This window comes from Atractosteus spatula, chromosome 2 (genome assembly GCF_055471065.1).
Source record: "Atractosteus spatula isolate fAtrSpa1 chromosome 2, fAtrSpa1.hap1, whole genome shotgun sequence".
Lineage (NCBI taxonomy): Eukaryota > Metazoa > Chordata > Actinopteri > Semionotiformes > Lepisosteidae > Atractosteus > Atractosteus spatula.
Window position 1 is genome coordinate 71,257,785 of NC_142707.1, and position 27,221 is coordinate 71,285,005.

The window sequence follows — 27,221 nt, forward strand, 5'->3', positions numbered from 1 at the left end:
GATGAAAGTTTAGATGAAAAATTAAAATACGTACAGCAATACAAAATAAATATAAAATAAATAAAAATAAACACATAGGTGTGTGCAAAATATGCTCATAGTCACTGTAAAAACAATAAAATATGTGTAAAATATGCATAGGTATATACAGATTGAGTGTCCAAAAAAAAAAAGTACAGTGGAGCAACATGCTGTGCATAGATGAGCAAATGAAGGGCTAATGAAGGGCTAACAGTCCTAGCCTAGGGCAGCGTTATACACCCTGACAGCTGCCGGGAGGAAAGACCTGCGGAAACGTTCCCTTGAACACCATGATAAAAGGAAAAACGTAATGTACAAATTTAGGAGACTGAAATATGCATCTATCCATCTTCTAAGTGCTTTATCCAATGTATGGTTGCAGGGGAGGTAGAGCTTATCCAAGCAAAGGGAGAATGGCAGGATACCTTCTGGACAGAACACCAGTCTACCGCAGACACAGACACATAGCCACACAGACACGTACTCATTCACACCAAGGCCCAACTAACCCACCAGGATGTTTTGGGGATGCTGGAAGAAATCAGAGTATCTGGTGGAAACCCACACAGAACACAGATGCCACCCCGGGTCTGAAATAGATCCCAGGGCCCCAGAGCTGCGAGCCATCAATGCCAACCATTGCGCCACCACGCCACCCGAGAGTTAAAGAGATAATAGAAAGGAATAATAGTGGTTTCTGATCTGAAATTTGCAGGCCACCTGAAACCACCGTTGCACATGTAAGCAGACGGCCATGTGGAGTCTTTAACGAAAGTTCAAGAGCAATAATAGTAACCAAGGTCTCCCTCATCTCTGCTGTTCCAACTCATAATTCTCCATGACATCAGATCCTAAAACAACTATACAGTAAATACAAGAGTAAACCTCCCTCTCTTGCACCCATTTGTCTTTCTGTACCCCTCCTCCACCTCATCCCCACCTCTGTAGATTCCCTGGTTAAAGTGTCTCTTTGTGCGAGTCATAACGTCCTCAGGCAAGAGGTTTAAGTCAAAGTTTCTTAAGTCTAATTCCTCAATAAACACTCCTTAATGCTTTTCCTTATTTACTGATGTTATTCTTCATCAGATGCAGATTTGCAAGCCTCCTGTTGTGGATGGTGGCTGTGGACAGTTAAGAGAACTACGGACTCAATTACTAAGACCTCTTACTCTTGCCTTAAACTAGGTTCTCACTCCTAAGACTGACCAATTCCTTTTCAAATCTTTTCATTCATTTACAGATTTCAGCTTTTCTTGCGTCCCCCAAACTCGTCTCCCAGATTGCCCCGAAAGCTCTTTCTCACCTCCCGTGCCTGTTCTCTCTCATTCTCTTTCTTCCGTCCTCCTTACTTCCCATTCCTGCTCTCTCCCACTTTTTCCCTCCCACTGAAGAAGGCACCACAGCCAGTATGTTGAGTGTTTTTCTTTCTACTTTTCCACCTGGAATTAACCTCTACCTGCTCCTCTGCAGCTCCCTCACTGAGGCAGCTCCCACTCCAACCCCTTGAAACAATCTGAAACCATAAAAAAATCTTTTTGAATTGTCAGATAATCCCTGGCTCAGTTTTATGTCTTTAAACTATAGGCAAACTAAAGACCATAACAGAAGACTGAGTTTCTTACTGAGATCTATGGAATAATTTGATTAAGAGTCAGGAAGAATAATGACGTTTGCATGGTTACTAGCATTTTTAACCCAACACTAATATTTGGTTCTGTACACAGAAATCTGTCCTGTGAGGCAACTGCACATGTGTAATACACAGGATGTTAGCAAAGAACCAAAAGGCTTATGAGTTAATTGATTCTTTCTTAGAGCCGCACTAGGAATTAATAACCCTTTGCAATTATTTTTAGCTTTGTTCTATCCTTGTCAAAAAGGTAAACGTGTTTTGTGTTATTTGTAAGACTGCTTTTCTGTGAAAATAAACACAATAATTTGATTTATCAGTTAGCATCTGTTTGTGGTTATTTTTACATTTTAAATAGCACGTACCTTTGAGCTAGCATTTTTCCTCAGGAAATAGCCAGTGCATGTTTGAACATGGAACACTGACACCACCTATGGGACAAGCTCTGGGAGATCAGTTAGCGTGCATCACAGATCACAAAAATACTCATAACAATTTGTCAGCAATGCAGTGATCATTTAATTTTTTATAATAGAAGGAAATACCATGTTCAAAAAACTCTTTTCATGTGATATTTTTGGAAGTTTTTACACTAGGGGTTCACTGTGTCTGGACTGAAGCTCTTTTGATTTAAAATCAAGTATGATGTTCATTATATACACTGCTGTAGAGAGAGAGAGGTTTCATGGGAGTGACCCATACAGTCAAAAGTAGTGGTAATGGTCTGGTGCTCAGTATGTCCTGTAATGTATGAGGAATGTAATATTACAGATGCCTCTGGTATCAACAAAGGCAGCGGTGAATCTGGAAAACAAGTTAAATCTCTGAGTTAATTCAGAGAGCCTCAAACGTTTGTGGGTGGTGGTTGGAAGATTAAAAAACACTCATGAGAAGCACAATTCAGAATACGCAAAAAAATTACTACAGAATTAATAGGGAATCTAGGGGAATACAGCAGATGTCTTGTGACACCATAACTATCTCCATAACACTCATTAACATACAGTAGAGTGGTTATGATTATGAGAGGAAGAACAAATGGCCATTAGGGGTAATCTCTAATAGTTTGGTTGAACAGTATATTTGATTTACTTTTTACTATCAGGGTCAAGGGAGCAAAATCTTATTTACCCTGGAATTTATACCTAGGCTGTAAAAGAATACAGTATATACTGGACGTACAGCATACTGTATAGGATCCAATCATCATGGAATAGTGCTCACCCACCATCAATTTTGGGCTGCAGACCAGATTATTTCCTTTCACATCTTGATTTCAATAAAACAAGAAGGACTTTTTGAAGAGAAAATACTGTGGGGCTATGCTGATGATGTTAATGCTGCAATGTATCATTTATTTTAGCAGTTTCTCAATGTATGTTTCATGTATTTTATGGGTGGGATTTACAATGTGGAAATTCTATTTATGCTGTTTTTCAATAAGAGAAAACCTCCAAAGTCCCTGACTTAAATGTGTTTTAAATAGTCCATTTAAGAATATGAAGTATTTAAAACATATTTCTACAGTATGTTACCTACTTTAAAGTGTTATTTACTCACTCTTCGATGTTTCAGTATTAAATAGTGAATGCAGTAATCTATATTCTACACATTAAATAACATTAGGACACAGCTCCTTTCTTTACTTCTGCAACGGAACTGTAAGTCTAGAAAAAAAGAAACATGAAAAATTGCTACCTTGAAGTTTAACTCAAGCATCAAAAGTGATTCATTCACTGCAATAATGGTAACTTTCCTTTTCTATTTCTTTTCTCTCTGACGTGTAATGTCACATACTCTAGCTACTGTTGTTAAAGTATTGCAGCAGTAGTGCCTCTAATATTCTCCACTGAGTCAGTGCCCAATCTCTGCTTTTGACCTACAGTAATCATGAGTCTTTACATCCCGAATTCATCTTTATTAGAGCAGGATATCAAGTCCCATCTGTTATTTTTGTTAGAAGTTCAAGAACTTACGTAGCGAAGACACTGTTAAAATAAGTCAGTGACCAGTGAAAGCATTGATTAGTGGCATTACAGATAGTTAAAGTCCTATGCAATATATACAGCACAGCCAAAGTTATTCTGACTTCAAACTTTAAAAATATCTGAGAGCATGTTATCAAGCATAAATATTTTCTCTAAACACTGTAGTTTCAAGAGGATTTGATCAGAAAGGCATAGATGACGTAGAGGACAGATAAGTGGGTACAGTATGTATCAGGACAATATTAACCTTTCACGATTTTTGAAAATGATTAAAGTCACGACAGTTGTTTAACTCAATCTAATTCCAAATTTTCAGAAAAACAGTCAAATGTATGAATATACTATATGTATTTTCTATCATTTGGACCTGCAGTTTATGATGTTATTGAGAATCATTGTTTTTCATAGGTAGGTTTGGCGTAAATGTGGCTTCCTTTATTTGTGATATTTAATGTGTTTTCTCTTGAATTGCTATCTTTCAAAATAATCACAGGAATTGATTTACTGTTTTATTTAGGCAATAAAATGTCATCTATTTAAAAAAAGACCACTTTAAATAACTGCAATGCACTCACAGTAGTTGCAAACCTGGCATGAGTCAATAGTTTGTGGTTTCTGATTTCAATGTCATCATCAGGTCTATAATCACTGTATTCATCAGCAGTACCATCTCTAAGATCAAAGAGTTTCTCCAGAATAAAAGCAACATATTACAGAGGACAGAAGAACACTGTTAACAGAGAACTAATGAGAACTAACAGAGTTGTTGCATTACAAATATAATTAAGCTTCTTTGAAATATTCCATTATGTTTACATATAAAGTGGTAATTTATATTTTTATTGTTTGATACTTTATTTTTTGTTTCATGGATTTGAATCAATGTTAATCACAATATAACCATAAACAGTATGTTTAAAGTATGATATTTTATCACTGTCCTCCCCTGCTTTCTATTTGCAGTAACATGCTATTTATTCTGTTACCCTTAATAGTCTAATTGTGTTCCCTTTGCTTTTGAGAAGGAGTCATTTTTATTGCTTTACTGATGAGCTACTGCAAGTATACAGGGTGTTAAAATGCTGACATAGACTTCCTTACAGGATAACAGTCACATGGCCAAGGTCAAAATACAGTTTGTACTGAGCAGTTCTTGCACCACTTCTGTCAGCTTCCTGAAGAAAAAAATACTTAAAATAGTTCTGCTGTTTTGAAGGTATGTTGTCGCTTTTCAAAAATAATGATTTAATGTAAAAAATGTGTAGGTGATATTCAACAAAATAAAACTGAATTTTGTGAAGCATAATTGTAAGCACATTGTAATAGTAGTGTTAGCATTCTTTTTTCAGTTCACAACAATTGATGTACAGTATTTCTTACTATTCTTACAGTAAACTGTCTTAATCTTAAATATCAAAGTCAACTTAAGTGTGTTCCTTTCACCCTGGGAAAGTCTTTGCATTATGAAAAAAGCTTTGATAATTTCTATGTAAAAAAACGTTTCCTTTTGAGCACAAAATATCAGACTTAGTTTCATGGATGCCACGAGAGTAATACAATATTCAGAATTAAAAGAATGAGTAAGAATATGTTTTGGCAATGAATGTTTGAAGATTTCTCAGTATTGCTGCTATATTCTATGGCCACCTCTTCTTTAATGGTATTTTGTTTTGCTACAGTATGTGGTTCTAGCTGTGGTTGCCACTGAGAATAGAATCTGCATTATTCTATCCATATAGAACAGGACTTTTACCAGATAGAATAGAACATAAGTGCTAAAGGAAAAGCATGAGTCTCAAAGTCTTCAGCCTTTCTCTGGTTATTGAAAACCACCCCAAAACAAAAAAAAGGGATACATGTAGCTTTCAGTGCATGGAAGCCTGTGGTAAAAACCTTTACTTTGGAACCAAAGACTGTGTTGTCCAGCATTTTGTCTTGACTGATGAGAGCTTTCCAGACTCTGAGGAAAAATGTCCTACATTAAAACAAGTCAAGATTAAACAAATGGGAATGAGGAGACCAGTTACACAGCTTAAAGCCTCTCCAGAGCTGAACCACCTAATTTTACTCTGTGACAATACTGTTACTGTTCTGAACATGTTCAGCCTAGAGCCTGTTCAGACAATGCGGAAGATCCGAAATGTTGCTAGTTTTCACGTCAATGAGACTGCCACAGCTCCAGCTCCAGGCTGCATTGAGCTTTTTACTGTGTCTTCCAAGAAGAAAACGGTTCATCTATACATGGTGTCCATAGATAAATCGGAATGTGTAAAGGAAGTGTCATTTTTGGAGGAGCCCTTGGCTCTGGCAGTGGATGGAAACTGCCTCTGTGTGGCAACCAGTGAGAGATATGTTCTTCATGATTACAAAAATGGGACGACTGTAGAGCTATTTCCACACAATAGAGAGAAACAAGCCACAATAGTTGAACTGGCTGGAAGAGGAGAATTTCTCTTAAATGGCCCTGGATCCTTGGGTAAGTAGAATCAATTATTTGATGCCCATAACATTCAAGATGAGATAAAAGAAATGTTAATGCTTTACTTGAGTGAGACTAAGAAACACTCAGCTGTCATTTCTCCTTCATAAACACCCCACTTCAACAGCTTCACAAAATCCTTAACAGGCCTCATGTGCTGTTGTCGTCCAGCGTTCAAACCTGACTTCTTTCCAACTGTAACTGTCTTGATTTGAATTGAGATGAATAACTGTAATAACTGTGTTATTCGCTAAACCGGTCATGTTGTTTGCACAAATGTTTATAAAGGATTATGCGTACTATTATATTATGTCTTTAGCCCCATTCAAGTAAAATGCTACTAAGAGAAGTAAGAAACTTCTAACAGGAGTTCAAGAAGACAGTTAAAATCCTAATCTTGCACACTTGAGCTCACCTATATATATACTTCAAGTTTATTTGTCAATCCAGCCATATACAAGTATACAGTGCGAATACGGACAAGACACTGACAAGACAATGCTATAAACAATGTAGACATAGACATTTCTGACAGGGTACAGGGTACATGAAGTGCAATGTGCATAGTGCAATTTACTTTACAGGACTGTGCAAAGAATACATCAGTATGCCTGACATTAGGCAAAAAAGAATTAGGTTTCCAGATTTGGAGTAGGTGCAGTAGGTACCAGGGTGTTGAGGAGCCTGACAGCCTGTCGAAAAAAGTTGTTGGGGAGCCTGGTGGAGCTGGCAGGAGGCGTGGGAGGGATTGTCCACAATACTGGAGGCTTGGTGCGTGCAGCGTTTGTGGTAGATGTCCTGAATGGACATTAGGTAGGCTCCAATGATGTTTCCTGCTGTATTGACAATTCGTTGCAGGGACTTGCGGTCTGAGACCTTACAATTCCCATACCAAACAATGATACAGTTCATCAAGATGCTCTCGATGGTACCTCTATAGAATGTGGATAGTATGGGGCGGGGAAGGTTTGCCCTTCTCAGTCGCCGGAGGAAGTGGAGACATTGTGCGTTTTGGTGTTGATGGTCCAAGTGAGATCATCTGTGATATGCACACCGAGAAACTTAGTACTTCTAGCTGTCTCCACAGGGGAGCCGTTGATGTGCAGTGGGGAGTGATCAGCGCGGGCCCTCCCGAAGTCAATTATCATCTCTTGTGTCTTATCGACATTCAGAGACAGGTTGTCGTTTGTGCACCAGTCCGCTAGTTGCTCCACCTCCTCTCTGTATGGTGCCTCATCGTTGTTACTGATGAGGCCCACCACTGTCATGGCATTAGCAAACTTGATGTATACAAATCTACTGTATACAAATCTTGCACCCAGGACTTCTCTTCACGTATCTCTCTTGCATCATTCCTACAACCCCATCGACACCCGTGGAGCAACTCGCTAGCTCACTGCTCGCTTTAGGGTGTGTGTGGTGGGGGAAGTTTGGCAGCCTTATCCTTACAGTTAGGCTGCCATTCCCTCAGCTCAGTGCATTAAACCAAATTAGCTCTACATATTTTGTCCTTTTATCACATCCATGAGAATCTAATTGAGCAAATGGCAATATTTAGTGAATTAGTCAGAATTGGTGGTGTTGGAGGGGAGTCCCCATTACTCAAGCGCTTTGAGTGGAGTTTCCAGAAAAGCACTATGTACTGTAAGTGTAAGGAATTATCATTATTACATTTCTATTTCTGTGTTATGAAATGCAAAACTTATTTTAAAAAACAGATGGTGTGAATATTAAACAGAAATCTGTATTCATTTAAAACATGGCAAATAGCACACCACATTTCAATACAAAGAAATTAATAACTGCTTAACACAATACCTTAGTCTGCCACTACTTGTTTCAGTTTTTTTTGTTTCATTTCAAGTTTGCTGAGGGCAGAATGACAGAAATATTATGTGCACTTTATGAATACAGGAATGTTTGTGACTAAAAGTGGGATTTCACAGCGCCCACCCATGAAATGGACAGGAAATCTGCTTGCAGCTGCTGTGCATTTTCCCTACATTGTAACCCTGGAGAGTGAGGCCCTACGAGTGCACAGCATTCTGGACCAGCAGCAGAAGCAGACGCTCCCTCTACACAAGGGGAGGGAGCTGCTGTCAACGCCAGGTGAAAATGAAAGTCACAATTACAATGACTGCACATAGTCGGTGCATTGTCTTGTCTTGTCTAGTATCAGAAACATCAGGAATACATTTTCTTACTACTCACTTTCTTTCCCCATAACTTGATGTCAAATCCAAAGAAACTGCATGCTGACTAATCTTAACACTAAAACAGCCTGTATGGAGAGATGTCTGGGCCCCATGGCCAAGAAATTGAACACACTGTATGTTTCTTTCTCTCTCATACAGCCTGGAGTGAAGCAGTTCATGAGCACTCCCCAATGAGCTCTTTATGCACCCTTCTCTGAGATGCATTAAAAATGCAACAAACAAGTATTGAAATTAATAGCAGGTGCCACTTTTTATATTTAAAAGGGAACAAATATTCCAATCTGATGTATTCAGTAAGCTCTGTTTATAATACCCCATTACTTAATAAAAAACTATTCTTTGAAAATATGGCCTACTTTTTTGCCAAATGAATTCATCTTAAGGTTAAATACTTTTTTGAAAATAATCTTGTAGTCCTAAGTAATTAGGATATACTTAATAAAAGCCAAAAATATTCATAAAGCAAGTGGTGTTTAGAACTACAGGGCCTCCACATCCTTTCCAAAGTAACACAATTTATGGCTTAACAAAAAGGTAAACTTCATCTAGTGGCCAATCCAATTGGAAATCTGTGGAATGGCTTGAAGTTTACCGTCCATCAATAGGCCTCTTGTAATCTGACTGAGCTTGAACAGTCCTGTTAGGAGGAATGAGCAAACACAGCTACACCCAATTGTGCTAGATGCAGACCTATCCCAATAGAATTATGGCTGTACTTCAAACAAAATGTTCTTCTACTAAATACTAACTTATGGGTGTGTACACTTATTCTACCTTTTTTTATTTAATTTGTAATTACATTTCAGAAAGTCTGAGCGTTTGTTTTTTCTCTTGGAGTCTTTGTGTTACACTGTGTAAATAAATATAAAATAAATTCTGATTTAATGTGTATTGATGGGCTGTGTGGGGGCGCAGTTCTGGGGCCCTGGGTTCAATACGAGATCTGGGGTGCTATCTGTGTGGAGTCTGTATGTTCTCCCCATGCTCGCATCCGTATCATGCAGGTGCTTCTTCCCACAGTCCAAAAACATTCACCCTAGGTGTGGGTGTGCATGTCCGTGTGTCTGCCCTGTGATGGACTGGCGTCCCATCCAGGGTGTGCCCTGGCTTGCACCTGCTGCATGCCTGGATGGACTCCAGCTCCCTCGTGACCCAGAATTGACGTAGTTAGAAAATTGATGGGTGTGTCTTAATTTGAGGCTGTTAGGCCACAAAATGTGTTACTTTTGGAAAGAGTGTGGAGACCTTCTATAGGCAATGTATATGTTAATTATTCAAAGTATTCTACAATTTTCCTAACCATTACTAAGCTACTGTTAACATCTCCAGTTTATGCTAAGTAAGGTAAACATGCACATTGTATTGATTGTAAGTACATATATACATTAATGGTCTAACCTTTCCATTATTGTTTCCAGGATTGTTCACATGCTGTAGATGTCCATAAAAATTGATTTTAATCATTTCCTTTCCCGTTCAGAAAACGTTTTTGTCCTGACTGAAAACACAGTCTACAGCTTGACTCCAGTTCCAGTTGAGGAACAACTTGATGCCCTACTCAAAAGTGAAAAGACAGATGAAGCATTAGATCTTGTCCAAGGAGTTAAGCCTTTGTTTTCAAAAGACACATATAAGGTAAGAGAAGATAAAGCCTCGGTGTATTTTTAGATGTTTTTCACTTAAATACATTGTCACAGTAAATTATTTAAAAGTACCTCTCTTTCCTATTAATTCTACTCTGTAGACCACAAGGTGTGTTGTTTCCTGAAAGATAAATCTTCTAATTTCTGTTGAAAAATATTTTACATTGAACGCAATGTTGCTAGATTAATGGATTTGCAGTGAAACAGAAAAATATGTTCTGGGAAACTTGTAAAACGTTTATTTCCTTGGTTTCCATTAAAGATTGTCCATACTTCAATTCACAAATAGGATTTGCCAATTGCCACAGGTAATAACGAAACTGTTTTCAACGAAAGGAAAGAATAAACTATTTTTTCCCTACTCATACCGTAAATATGTTGGCTCTTCCTGGATTGTACTCAAATGAAAACCTTTGTAAATCTCCAGCCTAAAACATTGAGATGGCCAAGTGACTGAACAATTCCGTGCACTAGAGTTGAATAAGAGTTGTTATACTGTCAGTGTCCACCAGATGGTAATATGACCATGACGGTTTTAATAATTTGAAGCTAAAAATAAACTACAACATTCTTCAGAAAATCTAAAAATTATGTTATTTAGTTCGGGGTTTTTTCTAGCTGACATGCCTGTCTGAGGTCAAATCAACATAATATGTATTTTTGGCATGTGTAGATTCAGCTACTAAAATATTTAGCAAAACCTGATGTTTACTACATTCTCAAAGCAACATGTAAATTGTATCATATTGTAACGCTTACGGCCGACAGGTACTGTGTAAGAGCCGGCTTACCAGAGCAGGTGACGTCACCGCCCTTCCCAGTAATAGCAGGACCACAGCCCCTGGGCTGTGGAAAGATCGCTTTTTGGCTCACCGGGCTGGGTCCCTGCCAAGCGACGCAGAAGTCCCGGGTTCGAGCCCCCGACGGTGGGGGGCCGACCTAATGCGGCAAGGGCGCCCGCCTGAGCCCCCATTACGTTACAATATTATTCGAGACAATCTTACGAATTCAAATGCATTTTTTTGTAGGTGTTGTACAAGAATGTTACTCGAAGAGCTGGATTTGTGAAGTTCCACCAGGAATACTTTTCGGAAGCCAATGACCTGTTCATGTAAGAACAACTTGCCTTTGGACAGTTTTGTCAACATTTACAACGGATGGACGATTTTAACGAACAATTCAGATGTCCACAAAAAGTAGTCAATAGTAGACAAATAATAAATAGTATAACATTCTTTTTAGACGTTTGTCCCATTTTGAAAAAAAAAGTCAGGACATCTCTTTTTCTACAAAATATCATGCTGTTATGATGCATTTATTCATTCATGCTACAAAAACAAATAATATTTCTTTGCTGGTTCTGTAACTCACAGTTATTGTTTTGTTCTCTTGACAGCAAAGGCAATCTTGACCCCAAAGAAATAATGTCTTTATACCCCGAACTGTCCTCTCTCGTTGCCGACTCCAAGCACTGGCCCAATTCTGCACGAAGCACTAGAGACTTGCGGCTGCTAAAAGAGAAAGATAGCGAGACATTTGAAAAATACACGGCATTTCTCTGCTCTTTTCTGAGAGATTGCCGCCTGACGGAACAGGCGGCGGACTGCAGAGAAGAGATTGACAGCGCGCTTGTGAAGCTGTACGCAGAGAGAGGAGATTCCGAGGAGTTAATTAAAATATTATCTTCTCCAAATGCCTGTAATCTTAACGAATGTGCTACTTTTCTGGAAAAATCTCACAGGTAAGAAAGTTCTTAGTTTACCTGATCTGCAGGGTTGTTGGTACGTAAAGACAGACATCACGCCGGTGGGTGCTGCACTATACTGTAGTAGCGAATGATGTCTGTGTGTTCCTACTGTAGATGCAAAGCAGTTTTGGGATGTTCTGAAATAAAGTGTTTTATAAATAATATATTTACAGAAATCAGCAAGCCTTGCAAAACCTGTTGTTTTCCTTTTCTGCTCAGTCGCAGTTTTCATTCGAGTAATACACCAACAGTAGTTATTATTATTATTATTATTATTATGATCATTATCTTTTGTTAAATGATAAAAGGAAATGAGTAATTGTGACAGAATGGTTAAATAAAAGCTATGAAAGAGTTATACAATATAACTTGAAACATTAACTTGCATGTAAAAATAATAAACACGGAAATTAGGCATGATTTGGGTAAGCACTTAATTTAATTAAACATAACTAATTGGAGTAAGATTTCTGAATTGAAATTAAATTAATTAATATCTTTATATTCTACAAAACATAATTTTAAATAATAAGCAGTAAAATACTGAAATTAATTACAGGCATCAACAACATCCAAATCACGAGAAAACTTTCATTTTATTTTTAAAGTATATCATTTTTCTATTAAATTGAAATTTAATTATCATGGCAAAAAAAAAACTTCCAAAAATTACCATATACCTTAGCTGTTAATAATAAATACGGTATTTTAACAGACTTCAGAGGGGCATAAACAAAATGTAAAAATTTTACTCCGAAACATGTGTTACTCACAAAGAGCAGTATATTCATTAAACAAAAACAGAAAAAAAGTGATGTTCCTTTTTGTCTTCTAGATTCTTTGCTCTAGGATGTCTTTATCAGAGTCATGGCCATAGTCTCAGTGCAATACAGGTACAGTAATCTCTAGTTACAGTTTTATGTGCCTACTGCACATATGAGAAACATATGCTCAGCTATTGGTAACATTAAGAATTCAATTTTTAGAGATGGAGTACTTTTTGCAATAACATCAATTTCAATGGTACATGTCTCTATCACCAAATTTATTTTCAATAGCAGTCAGGACCTTCAAGCAAATTAGAAGATAAGTATTTAAGAAAGGTTGGAAAAGAGAGAAGGTCATTTCTGAATTCTGGATTTAATGGAATTACATTTCACATTCCATGCAGTCCATTCTTAAAAGGGCCCAGCATTTGGACCTCATGGTGAGAAAACGTGTTGGAGTGCTCCAAACACCTAGAACTCTTGCTTTTTAATTTCCAGCTGTGACCCCGTGTCCTCATTTCACTCCCGAATGAGAGTGAGAGAAATGAGAGAAACAGATACTTTAGGCTGGCTCTGTCTGTACACTTTGGGATTTTATATACTTAGATTAAATCACCTCTCAATCTGTTTTGTTCTAGATTGAATCGATTTAGGCCTGTCCATATATATCATTCCCCTGAGACCAGGAATCATTCTTGTTTCTCTTCTTTGAACTCATTCTTTGAGAGTTCAATATCTTTTTGTGGATATTTGACATATTGTAACGTCCCTTAATTTAAATGTTCTGTTCCTTATCCAAATATTCCACATTGGCGGTTCCCAGCCTTTTCTAGTTTGTAGACCCCTTTTCAATCATTTCACAGCCCACTACACACTATTTGTTTTTTGCTACATCCTTTTGATTTTTTCCATATTTCTCTACTAAACATTTTCCTAGATTTGGACTTCATTAGCTCTTAAGATATGGATTTCCCTGTGTCCATCAGTCACTCTGCATGCGAGGTGCTATAGATGTACAGGAGTTTGACAGCCATGAAATGCCTGCTTAGCCATATTGCCCTCCATACAGTCTATTTTTAAAGACATTTTTTCGGTTATTGCTAGTAAGCATAACATTTACTTAAAACATTGTATGCTATATCATAAAAACTCACCAGAATAGCAACTCTTAAAATGTTTTTTATTTAAATATTACTGAAATACATTTGAAATAGTAGATATTCGCAGCACTGTATTACAATTTTGTAGAATATTTATCAGCATTATTTATGGGAAGCTGCATTCATTTGTTCTGTACTCAGTTTTGTACTCAATTACCTGTACATATATATTGCTGAAATTTAAAAACATAAACTCCTGAAAACCATCAGAATAACATCACTGAACAATGTAGACTTTGGTCAGAAGTGAGAATACAGAACTGTTCTCTAAATTTTAATATATGGTTGTTGTCATAGTCACAGAAAATATCTCAGTACCATTGCTCTTGCATTTTTAGAAACCTTTAATGTTAACATTAATATTGTCCATTTCCCCTGTAAACCTTGTCTACCGACAAACTAGTCAAATTATGTGAAATGTGTTACGTGAGAAATAATTATTGTGAAAGTAACTGTTATTATTATTCTCTGGGGATATTGCAGACTTGGATTAAAATAGTTGATGGACACCATCATGAGAACATGCATTTTGATGTCTACAGCCACATTGTGGATTTTTTATGCTGTGAAACAGATTTGGAAGTTGTCTGGAAATATGCTGACTGGGTTCTTAAGAAAAATCAAGAGGTAACGTTTATTGATATAGGCTAATATTTTAAACCTCATCCTCACAGTACGGAGTTGTTTAGACCAACCAACTGTACTAGCAATGATGAACGATGAATATTGTTTTTATGTGGTTGGGCTTTGGAGAAATTATGGAAAGTGGTGTATAATGAACACATTATTTGACAATTTGTGTTGGGTTCCAAAAAAAAATGTATGTTGTACATAATTACTGTATATAATGTAAATGGATAACGCGAAAAGTATTAGATTATATTAATATATAGTATCTACTATTATACACAATAATGTAATATATGCATAGATATGAATATATTACATATATGCAAATATGTACTATAATATATTAGAACATAACATTTCGGCCGTGGAGCCTTCTTCAGGTGTGAGGTGTCAGGTGTGAGCTCACACCTGAAGAAGGCTCCAGTGCTGAAACGTTGTGTTCTCTTTCTTCTTTTCTTCAGCATGGAATAAACCTGTTACTTGTTCCTTTGCAGCCTACGCATGCTGACGCAGCTACCCACCTGAACTACTATAATATATTATTATTATTATTATTATTATTATTATTATATAGAATTCTACAAAATAGAGTCGAGTTTGCATTAAAGCTGTGTATACACTACCTTCAAAAGATTGTTTCATATTAAATATTAATATACTCTTCTTAGGAATGGTCTTCCAAAAAAATAAACAAAACCTTTATTTGCAAATGTATGCTTATTTATTTCTTTATTGGGGGTTAAAATGCATACATTAGATTGTTTTGGCTCTTATGAAGATCATTCTACACACTGGTGTGTCAGCAAACATATATATTTTTTACAAGTAGCATTTTCAAGCTCGGCATTTCATATTTTGTATCTATAGCTTATGCGTTTGGTACTGATGTGTAATAATCTGCCACAGGTTTGCTTACCCTTTTTTTAGTTTTTTAGAATCTTTTTTTATCAATTTATTTGCTGCTTATATAGTGTTTGCTAGTCCTCCTGTCATTATTGCCTGCAGTCCTGACTTGTTTATCAAGTGTACCAGAAACTTTGATTAAAATCATGACAGTTTGAACGGCTAGTTATAGAGATTCCTGATCAAATAGATTCTCTCTCTGGTGTTTTTATGATATTAGAAGCTTTGTTGCTCAGTATTTTGTTTTACAAAGGAACAGTGCTTATCAAACAATCAATACACTTGACTACTTTATAAAACGTAAATAATGGTAAGTGTTTTAGACTGTTGTGTTTTGTTGTGTGGATTGAATGCATAGATGAATCAAAACTAAGTGACAGATTATTTTCCTCCCCCCATTTACAAGACTTGAAATCTTTAAGCATGTTGTAATATTCCAAAACATGCATAAAATGTTTGTCAAAATAATTTAGTCGATATTGGCAGCCTTGATAATTATTATTTGAGTAATTAAATTATCACTGGGGTAAATGTTAAAGATGATTCACTGCATCAAAACCACCGGAGAAACACTGGGAATTGTTATCCTAAGTTAGATGCATTTACAATATATGCATTCTGCAAGCATTTTCATTGCATAAGATATTTATCTTTTTACAGATGGGAGTACATATCTTCACTAAGAGAAAGAATAACCAGAAATCATTTGTTGAGGATGACGTCTTGAACATGTTGAAGAAATACTCCCTGGCTTTAATATTGTACCTTGAGTATTTAGTTAATGACCTGAAGAGTGAGGTGGGTAGACATGATTTTTCATCATTAAAGTGTCTGTGGTGCTTTATTTATAAATAATTGTGTCCTAGGAATTCTTTGGACAAGCAATCATGTTAAATAAAATAATACAGTTCAAATATGACAAATGCGAAAATATTTAATCAACCTCTCCTTTCTCCTAATACAGTTTAGTATAGTACAACACCAATGTAAATTTCATTTTAATGACTCTTAATAGTATTATAGACCAATGTGTACAACATAGAAAGAGCTGTTCTGAGAGATGTAATACTTTAATATTTCCAAAATGAAGAACATTCAGCTTGAGATTGATTCCAAGCAAAATGTGAAAGGAACAAACCAAACACATTTTCAATATGCAGGGGCAGGAACAGAGAAAAAAAAAAGAAAAAGAACAAGAACAAGAGACTGGACACAGGAGGAGAGAAAGAGAGGGAAATCGGGGAAACAAATTCCAGTGGAAGCGTGAAAAGAATCTGTAAATGAAGGGAGAAAATTAGAAAGACATACAGCATCAGTTCATTGATGGCTGTGGGAATGGGAGGGATATGGGAGAACATACTGTATCTTCACGTTGTGGCATAAGAGTCCAGGACTCCATGTGAAAGAAAGGTGACAGGAGGACCAATGTAACCAAGGACAGCAGAGGTAAAATTGTCGGACAGTCTTCTTCCTGTTTCACCAATATAAATGTGCAAAGATTGCAGGCAAACACAATGCTTGATAGGTGATTGTAAAACACAGAGCACAAGTATACAGTACATATACTGTGTAAATGTGTACACACACAAACATACATAAATACACACATACTGTATACGGTACTGTATATGGTATATCTTGGCAATTTCAAGATCACCCATAGGCATAAATGCATAGATTTATTTCTAATAAATTCCACTAGTTAGCTTCTTCTCACTGTTGACAGAAAATCCAGAAAACGTGACTTGTGAAATGTGTTTCTGTTAGGATGAGAAGCACCATACTCTATTGGTAACAACATATGTTGATCAAATACTGGTGATAATGGAAAAGCAGGGAATGGAAAGTGGCAATCTGACTTTAACTGTGAAGAGAAATAAACTGCAGGACCTGCTGCAGGAGACTTCCATTTACAACACAGCTGTTGTTCAAGGTCAGTGAAACTAGCTAGAATTGCAATATGTTAAGGCATAAAACCTTGAGACCAAAAAAACAGATGTCATTTTAAGAGCAAATAAAAGTGCTGTTGAATATTCTGTTTCTTTTTGTTCTTTTTTTTTTATTATGTATTTAATGACTCAATTTTATCATCTTAATAATCCTCTCCTGTGTCCTCTCGGTAGTGGCTGTTGGTCCCAGATAATATGCTATAATATCTTGAACTCTGGGAGAGAGAATACTTTCAAAGTTGAATTGCTTCATTCTTTGGCTTAAATATTACTGTGGATAATTTTACAGCATACTGCAATTTCTTATATCTTTTATTTATGAAATCTAGACAAACTCATGAAAACAGGCCTCCACGTGGAAAAGGCTATTTTGAATGGACGAGCAGGACAACATGAAAAAGCTCTATGGATCTTGGTGAACAAAGAGCGAGACATCTGTGCTGCAGAAAACTACTGCAGAAAGAATTCTCTAGGCAGAGGCAAGGAGTTTGGTAACATGCTGTTTCTCAGCTTGTTGAAACTCTATCTGGATTCAGACACACCCAACTCAAATGCAAGGGTGATTGCTGCAGTGGATCTCCTCAACAATAACGCTGCTGCGTTTGACCCAGCCAGTGTCCTACAGGTGCTTCCTGACTCCTGGTCACTGCAGCTGATATCCAGATTTCTGGTTGAATCTCTGAGAAGCATGACTCATTACAGAAGAATGGGCAAAATAGAGAGGAACCTGGCCCAGGCAGAGCACCTGCTGTACAGATATTTGTGGGTGAGTATGGCAGCTGCATGTGTAAACAAATTATTTGGGTATATTTTGTACATAAGAAGCATTTTTGGATTTAAAACTCTTTCTATCAGTCATGGCCCAAATAACTTTGGTACGGTATTGTACTGAAAATGGGTTAATTCCTGAATGATGAAAAAAATATTTAATGTACATTTGATATCAGATCAAGATTTGTCTGTTTTATTACCAAATATTATTTCATTTGTCTTTTTTTTGTTTAAGTGGATTACATTCTAGTGTGCCAACAATATGCTCTTTCTCTTACATTGGACATTAAACATCAGGAGAGATTTTGATTTTTATTCCATCAACACCTAAATTGACCGTGGGAAAAGTCATTTCTTTCCACAGGCTTCTTACAGCTTCAATAAATGCTCATTTATTTATAATGAACACTGAAAATATAATCTGTCCTGTAGAGGTACAATTAAAACTTTACATTTGTCTCTCACAGCCCCTACAATACTGCCTCTACTTTCACAACCACTTTCTCTGTTGACTTTTACCAGCACCATGTTTTACTTCAGTAATGACCATAATAAATCCACCCAGCTTCTAACTGCTTCTTCCAATTCAGGGTTGTGTAGGAGCCATAGCCTGTCCTGGCAATCAATGGGTGATAGGCAGGATGCACCCTGAATAGGACAACAGTCCATTGCAGGGTAGACAGGCCCTAATAAAATAAACGACGACATTTTAAAAATGAGCAGACTGTTTAAATGGGTTTTTACCTAAAGGACTTTAGCAAAATAGGAATAGGAATTGTCACATCCAGTCTGCTTATGATCAATGAAACTTATGTTGTACTGAGGGTTTTGATAGTGGGTTTGAGATTCTTAGTTTTGTTACAGGAGCAATGTTACCATTTTGTAACTCGATCTCATCATATGGCATGAGCTGAGCATATGGGCAGTTCTGGGACGTCCCAGGAAAACCAGCTTGCTGCTGCCTGTGGCATTGGTAGCCCAGCAGGCGGAGCTCCTCACTGTGGACCAGAATTTCCCAACCAATGCCACCAACATGATGACCAGTAACACTATTCTGTAAGAGATGCCATCTTTCAGATAAGACATTAAACTGTGGTCATTAAAGAGATCTTTGATGGTTTTTGAAACAGTAGGGGTGTTAGCTACCAGAAACACGTTGCCTTCATATTGTACACTCTGGCCTTCCTAAAGTTCATCCTTAATTCAGATGGTGAAGCCAGTTTCTCACTCCACCACCTGATCTCTTATGTTGCAGGACTGCTGGTGCATAATGTGTACCATGGTGGGGGGTGTCTGTCCTCTGCTATATGTAAAGTGCTCTGAGAAGCTTTGGAAATAATTTGATAAAAACTGAATTATTACTAGTTTAAAAAACAATCTTATCAGAAATCTTAAGGCTTCATTTCCTATTGCTGCCTATACTATAGCATGCAGTAGCTAGTGGTTCGCTTTTCAACAACAGTATGTTTACTATGGATCCTGTCATAAAGGAAATGTGGCATTCAACTTGTTCCATGTTCTCAAATGACACACAGCAAAAAAAGAAAGACTATCAATGTCTACTTTAGATGAAAAGCAATTGTTTCTCTATACTGTATCTGTATGTTCCTGTTTAAGAAGCTATTAGCTGGTATTCATGGAGATTTTTAATTCTAGAGCTATAAATTTACAAGATGTGTTACACCTGTTTCTTTCCTCATACATTTCAACTCTAGAACACTGCAATTAATCTCCTAAACTAGGTTACAAACAAAAACTCCAAAACCAATGAATATAATGAAAGGGATAACACAAACCTGGACAGATAAACACTTAATCTAATCTCCTGCAAGCTACTTTAGAAACCACTGATGTCCCTAATAGTTCATGGGTATTAAAAATGTTAATTAAAACATAATTTGAAGCAAGTACATCACTGTACACGATAGAACTAGAGTTAGCAGCTCCATCCTAGTATTGTTTGGCTACTAAAATGTACTGATGGAAAAAGAAACGCAACATTTTCTGGAATGAGAATACTATAGTTATAGCTTATGTACTTTCACAAAAAGTTGTCAATTTGTTTTAAGCCCCCTGACCAGCAATACAGCTTGTGCAGTGAGGCATTGCAACTTGCCAATCTCATGAAAGCTCATTAGGTGCACTTTTACCCAATGAGGTCCAGGTGGAACAATGCCTGGTCAGGTCACCTTTAAAAATGCCTTAATTCAAAGCTTAAATCACTGCAAGAAAAAAGGCCACACTTAGTCAGTTTTCTGTGCATTCCATAATACCTCGAATGTCACTGAAAGCAAGCAAGAGGGCCATTGGCATGCTGCAGGCAGGCATGTCATGTACCAGCGCTGCCAGACACTATGGAGTAAGCCACTCCACTGTGTCCCGACTGCAGAGAAGGTTTCAGCAGACCGGCAGGACGGACAGATGACCATCCAAGATCTGGTTGCCCTTGAGTGACCACACCAGAGCAGGACCGACACATCAGATTGGTCCATCTGAGAGACCGTTTCAGATCTGCCACCCGTACTGCTGCTAAAACTGCAAGCAGACACAATGCCCGCCTCAGTGACAGGACAGTGAGGCTCCATGCTGCTGGTCTTAGAGCAAGGTGACCTGTCAGAGGCCCTCTGCTCACACCTCCTAGACATCACACCCGACTGGCTTGGGCCAGACAGAGGCTGCGATGGACTCGTCAGCAGGCATCCGGTCCTCTTCACGGATGAGTCACTCTTCAGTCTTCCACGCAGACGGGAGGGCCAGAGTGTGGAGGAGGAGATGTTGCGTTTCTTTTTTCCATCAGTATATATTGATGTGTTTTAGAAATGAAACTCCTCTGGCTGGGGTGAATGCCTTACTCCTCAGTTCAGCAGCCTTGCAGCATTTGTTACAGAGTTTGCTGATTGACTTATGAAAGCCAGGGAAGAAGATGAGGTTATCTGACCCTGTTTTAGTTCATTATAATTTTACCGACTAAATATATTGCATTAAGGACAGAGATGAGAGCCATATAATTTTCTTTAGGCAGACGACCCATACAACAAAAAAACAAGTTGGTGGAAGTCATCCTGGAATACTGAAGCTTCCAAGGAATGACAAACCACAGAGGATACACAGTACATGACCGACATTCTGCTTGCTTGGGTACTAGCAGATTTGTCAGTAGTTCAGAGGAACAGTTTCTTAAAGTAGCCCAATGAGACAGGTTTAACAAGTTAAAGGTCAAGGCTGAGGAATTGGTTCCAGACTATCTTCTGTGTAAAGTGTGACTGTGACTGTTTTCTGTTCTGAATTATTCCTAAACTGTTTATTTCTGTTCCTAAGATTAATTTATGTTTTATTTGTGTCTATGGTTATTTGTATTGTTGCTCATTTTGTCTTGATTCTGAATATCTTTAATCTAGTCACTACGTACAATTATTGTCTCAGTTCCAATCTAGAATACTGAAGTGAACTGGTTTGATTAATCTCTTTTGTACCACCTTTCCTAGTTTTTAAAACTAAACACTATATTCCTAGTGAGATCTAAGTGTGGCATTGTATGATTTAAACACTTCTTCAATATTTACATGAATAGATGAGGAAATGTTAAGTCAAAACTCCTAGTTCTTTGTTATAATCCCTATTTCAATGTGACATTTTTAATGTACTGTACACTTGTGTTGCCTCCATGTAATTGCATGCATCTATTCACATTACATTTTATTTGCCAGGTGTCTGCCCACATTTGAGTTGCATGTAATTCACTTTGTAGTCCTTTCGTGTCTGATGCAGTGTTTCCAGCTCTCTCTATTTTATATTGTAGCAAAGGAGTTCAGGAGCATTGTAAAAAAATATCCTGATAATAATTTTAAAAACCCAAAGCAAAGCCCTCTTTCAGCAGGAATGAAAACCAGTTTGAAAATAAAATCTTTTTTCCCTGGCACAGCAAGACGGCAGAGCAACTAGCAGGCACAAACTTGAAAAGCAAATGAGTAAACATGTGAACACACCACTTATTATTTACAAAGACTGTGCGTCCCTCAGCTCAAGCCTTCTACAGCCCAAAGCTACACTCACACATTCTCTCAAATATGGACTTACCTGTGCAAATAACACACACACAGCAGCACCTTAAAGTGGAAGTGCTGGTTTATTTACAACAAAAGGCCTCCACAAGACAGTATCAATGGAAGATTGAGAGAATCGTTTCTCTAAACCATTAAACCCATTCTAAGTCTGCCTACTGGGCAATAAAAGCCAATAAATACTCCCTCTGATATAAAACATAAGACAGCCCTTTCCCCTAGATCTATTTCTGGTCTCTTTGGGGGTCAAAGTGGGTTGAAATGCTGCCATTTTGGAGGAACTCACTCACACTGTATTGCTTCCTGTCCCAGGCTGTGTTTGACCTTATTGATAGACTACATTCTGGTAAATAGTTCTGGACTGTTGACAAACTCTAGACAAACATCACCTGGGAATCTGAAGACATAGCAGAGTCACCAAGCAGATGTGAGCCAACTCTGTGCCCTTAGTGTATGTTTGTCTGTATTATCTAAATGTAACCGAAAGTTAAATGCTATTCCACGTTCATATTTGTTCATTTTAACTAGTATACCCCCAACATTCAGCAACATCTGCAAATTTAACAGGTTAACTGCCGGAATATAGATTTTGTTCTACCTGTTCCTCAGCTTTCCTGAATTACGTATTACGTACAATATCAATTTCATATCGAGTTAAATAAGGCAGTTCCATTCAATTCACCAATTACATAAATTCAATGAAAACTGACAGCTTTAACAAATCGAACGACTGAAGTTGAAAAAAAACTGACTTCGCTGACATTTTCTCTTTGCTTCCTTTTCAGGCACAAGCCACTCAAGGAAACACAAAAGTAGAAAAAGAAAAAAACATGGCATGTGTGCCACAGATTTATTTGGAGCCTGAGGGGGATGTTGATGCTGCACGCTGTGCAAGTAGAGAAAATAGCATTCCAGCATAGCTGCAATCATAGTGCCATGATTCACAGCCCTATTGTAAAACAGCAGTCTTTATTATAACCAGGTCACGGGCATCACTTTCAGACATTTGTCTACACTGCAAATTGTAATTACTGTTTTAATTGCTTAATCACGGTTCTGTTTTTATTTCTAAACTAGAAGGGCAGAATGTTCTGTTCTTTGTGCAACAAGTAGCATCTCATAAAGCACCTCACAAAGAGGAATAGAATATCATAGTCAACCACACACAGAAGTCATTGCATTATAGACGGACCATGTAGTACTGAAGTAAAGGTCAATTTTATGTGCATACTAGAACCCCAGTGGCCCATGAGACCAGATCTCATCCTGGTTTCAGTTCTGCTAAGCAGAACAGAGTCACACAGCACAGTATCATAGTAAGGGACTATGTACTGTATGTTGTGCATAATGTGAAACTCAAATCGCTTAGTTTCAATATTGAATCTGCTATCAATTCACTTTAAACAATGATCCTGTCCTCTGTGCACTGGAAATTCTATTTTATAGATGTGCAAGGCTTGGCATACATATATGAATGAAGACTGTATCTGTATGTGAAAAATGTAACTATACCTGCTTTCAACAGGATCCTGATAGTAATCCTTATAGATCCTAGTAATTAGTAATTAGTATAGTGCTTGCAATTGATATTTTGAGTTGACTGATGTGTGGAAACATTAATAAAGACTGTTCTGGAGATTTTCGTTGTTGTGGAGTTATGAAAACTAGCAAGTCAATACATATTTAATATATGTATTCAATAAATATTTCATAGCCCAATACATCTATTTATTAATACACAGTATGTGACTTCCATATTTCTAAAGGAATGGCATCTACAACACATACTTTAATGTACAAATATCTCTAATTAGAGTTTTTAGTCACTGCCAGAGATTTTCAGAGATTGCATCTTCATGCATTTATAACTGCATGATAAACCAGTTAGAAATGTTCTTATCCTTCCTGAAATGCTTAATTTCTAATCCTTACACTGCTTGCCTTGTTACAATTTCCATCAGTTCAGCTTCTTTTTTCAAATACTGTACTACCTGACTTTACTAAATCTTTTACCATCAAATATCGGTATTGTGTCCTACTGTACCTGGCTTGTAGTTTAGATGTATGTAATTCCTGACAATACTTGTTTGTTATGTTTACAAACATATTTACAGTATTGATCTGTGTTTCTCAAGAGATATTTCTTGAGTTCGTGGATGCAGTTTTATTAACTTCTGTATTGTATTACAGGTTGTCTCCCATTTCAGTATGTAAGACTTCCTACTTGTTAAATTGTTAAAGATTTATTAATAAGTCCCACAAGCTTTTAATTACAAGGATCCATTTTCTTTGCATCTTTGAAAGAGATGTACAGTATATGGGACATCTCTGTCAAGCTTTGATTAGTATTTTTTATGGCATATTTGGATTAATTAGTTGAATAGCTTAAAGAACTGGTACACAAACTTCAAGGTGTTATATCTCCCTGCTTTGTGCACATTTACTGTATGTTTAAGAGATAACATGCAGCTGTTTGTACAGTATTTGTGTTTGCCACTGGGTATGGTAACATTTGAATAGGCTGCACCCATTGAACAAATGTGAATCACCGAAGTATGAAATAATAAGTGAAAAGTTAAAATATGCTGCTAAACACTAATGTTGCTAAAGTGCTAATGGCTAATGAAATGACTAATGGCAAATGAAATGACAGTCTAAGCAATTTATTTCATGCATTGCATTTTAAAAGGCATACTAAAACATTTAAATCAATGTTATCAGATTACAAATTGTGTTAATGTTAAAATACAAAGACATTAATTTAGATTGGTTCTATTTTAAGCAGCGTCCATTTATCCAAATGTTTGGAACTTTGGTCATTTGTTTTACATTTTTTAATATCACAAAAGTAGTTGGGAATGTTCATTTTTTTAATTAAATAATAGGTCAGTATTAAATCCATAGCAAAATTAGTAATGATAAGATCTCTTGCCAACTGCAAAGTAGGACAAGTGCTTGATTCGAATGATGTATTGAACATGTGAAAAAAGAGAGGTAAAATAACAAACAAGTGAAATCGGCATGGTTTGCATTGCATCAGTGTGAAGAATGTGCAAGTCACACTTGATGCAGGTTACATGTTACAAATCTCTTTTTGCCTATAGTCAAGAGAGAGGGTCAGTTTCAATTATCCTTTCTGCTTAATCTATTTCTTTTTTTACATAATCAGTAGATTATTATGTTTTAGAACATAAAACTGCTTACAGTACATCTATCCATCCATGTTCTAATACTATGGTGTTTCTAATGTTAATACTTTGGTTATTTCCCATTATTGAACAATAAGGTTCATATCCAAGACTTTGTGCATTTTATCTTCTCACTGATTTATCTAGACACCAAGCTTCTATCACACTTTAGCAACTTCATTGACCTCGAACTGACAGACTTTATTGAAGTCCAATACAACATGCAGTGTTTTCTCCTGTTAACATATCTACAGTGCGTACAACTATGGATGCTCATGCTCCCTGTGTTGTTCTTTTATTAAGGTGTTGGAAAAGGGGTTTGATCATCTTGAGTGAAATGCTTCTGTTATGTTCTGAGTTCTGGGTAATATGACTTTGGTTTTATCAAAACGCTGAAAAATGCCAGCCTTTTGGCAATCATGATTTCATGTTCTTCCCAATCTGCTTTTTCTAAGGGCACTCATCAAGAAAGCCCATCTGAGCTTTAATGAGTTAGAATATGTCTTCTAGAGTTTTGTTGTGTTTGGAAAAATGTATCACAAATAAACATGAACTACTAACATGATGCACCCAGTCTGCGACCATTACCAATCAAATTAAAATTAATTCTATCTCGGGTGTTCCTGATTATTAACTTTATGAGTTCTTTCCTGCATATTTGTAAAGCTGAAAGGATACCTGTTACAGATATACAGTACAAAATACATACTGTGTATTTCACAATTAAGTGTTTGCTAAAAACATAATGAATGTGATTTCAGTACATGCTCACAATAGAACTGTATTTAAACAGTATTTTAACAGTATTATAAAAGAAGGGAAAAAGAACGAAATGTGTAGAACCACACAAAATGCATAAGACTGCAAAGTAGTGTATGTATTTATTATTTTGTGAACATTAATTTTAAAAAGCTAATGTTTTCTATGTGAAATTCAGTATCATAAGACTATCTATAGAGGCTGCCTATAGAACACTAAAGGATGACAGATAAAACATTTATTCATAACATTTTTCTTGATCTCAGTCTGACCCATTGTTCATTTTCTTAAATATTGGCAAGTCAGCTATACACATAATGAGAATGAAATTAATTGACCCTTGCATTTCCACAGTGTTCAGAACTGTCTACAGAGACTTTCAGTTCTGTTTGACATCCGTTTCACTTGTCAGAGTTAGTTATATCATGTTGAAAAGCCGTAATAAGAATGAAACAGCTGAATACATTGAACAGTTTTCTATGTATCTTGCAAGTAATATCTTTTAGGTGTAGGGCCAGAGTTAATTGATAATCATCTATATTTTGGCAATAAAAAAAACGGTGTTGCTGAGAGTCACTGCAGAGCTCTCAGCTAAGGCAAAACTAAACTATAATATTCCTATGAGATAAACTCTCACATTTTAGCTTGATAATAAAAGAGCAAAATAATACTCGGAAGGTGCTCGGAGAGTAGATTCAGAAGTAGTTCAGGTGGGGAGCTGCGTCAGCATGCGTAGGCTGCAAAGGAACAAGTAATAGGTTTATTCCATGCTGAAAAAAAGAAGAAAGAGAACACAACGTTTCGGCCGTGGAGCCTTCTTCAGGTGTGAGAGAGACAGGGCAGTAGGCAAAGGTAAAGTAGCGGGAGAACAAAGGTTGGGAGGGAGGAGGAGTGAAAGGCGGGAGCAGGGGACAGAAAGAGCGGCCAATCAAGAGGTGTGAAGTCAGAATGGGTGCAGAGAGGTGTGAAATGAAACTTCCAATGAATGGAGAAAATTTAAAAGAACAGTAGTCTGTCGTTAAGAGAAGGGAGAATGTGTGATCCTAGCTGCAGAATAATTTTGGTTTCGGTGGTCTTTCTGATGTATGAGTTTGGAAAACCGTCTTTGAGGACACAGACGGAGAGATTAGAGTGGTTGTGGCCGTCAGAAGGTGAAATGAGAAACAATGGGCTTGGAGAGATCTTTAATCTTCACAGCCCTGACGTGTTCTCTGAAGCGGTCTCCGAGTCTCCTTCCTGTTTCTCCAATGTAGATGGCTGGGCATTTACTGCAAGAGATACAGTAAGGTTGCTGGAGGTACAAGATGCT

At 37.0% G+C, this 27,221-nt stretch overlaps 1 protein-coding gene across 1 annotated transcript; it reads left to right on the plus strand.

Moving 5' to 3' along the window:
* Positions 1-4,796: 4,796 nt before the first annotated feature.
* Positions 4,797-25,715, plus strand: LOC148840166 (transforming growth factor-beta receptor-associated protein 1). Its single transcript, XM_088940358.1, has 12 exons — positions 4,797-4,855; positions 5,319-6,115; positions 8,033-8,227; positions 9,815-9,969; positions 11,006-11,088; positions 11,374-11,718; positions 12,560-12,617; positions 14,135-14,278; positions 15,845-15,982; positions 16,952-17,117; positions 17,463-17,899; positions 22,751-25,715. Exons 2-12 carry the CDS (start codon positions 5,428-5,430, stop codon positions 22,883-22,885), a joined length of 2,544 nt encoding a protein of 847 aa, XP_088796484.1. The 5' UTR covers positions 4,797-4,855; positions 5,319-5,427; the 3' UTR covers positions 22,886-25,715.
* The last annotated feature ends 1,506 nt before the right edge of the window (positions 25,716-27,221 follow it).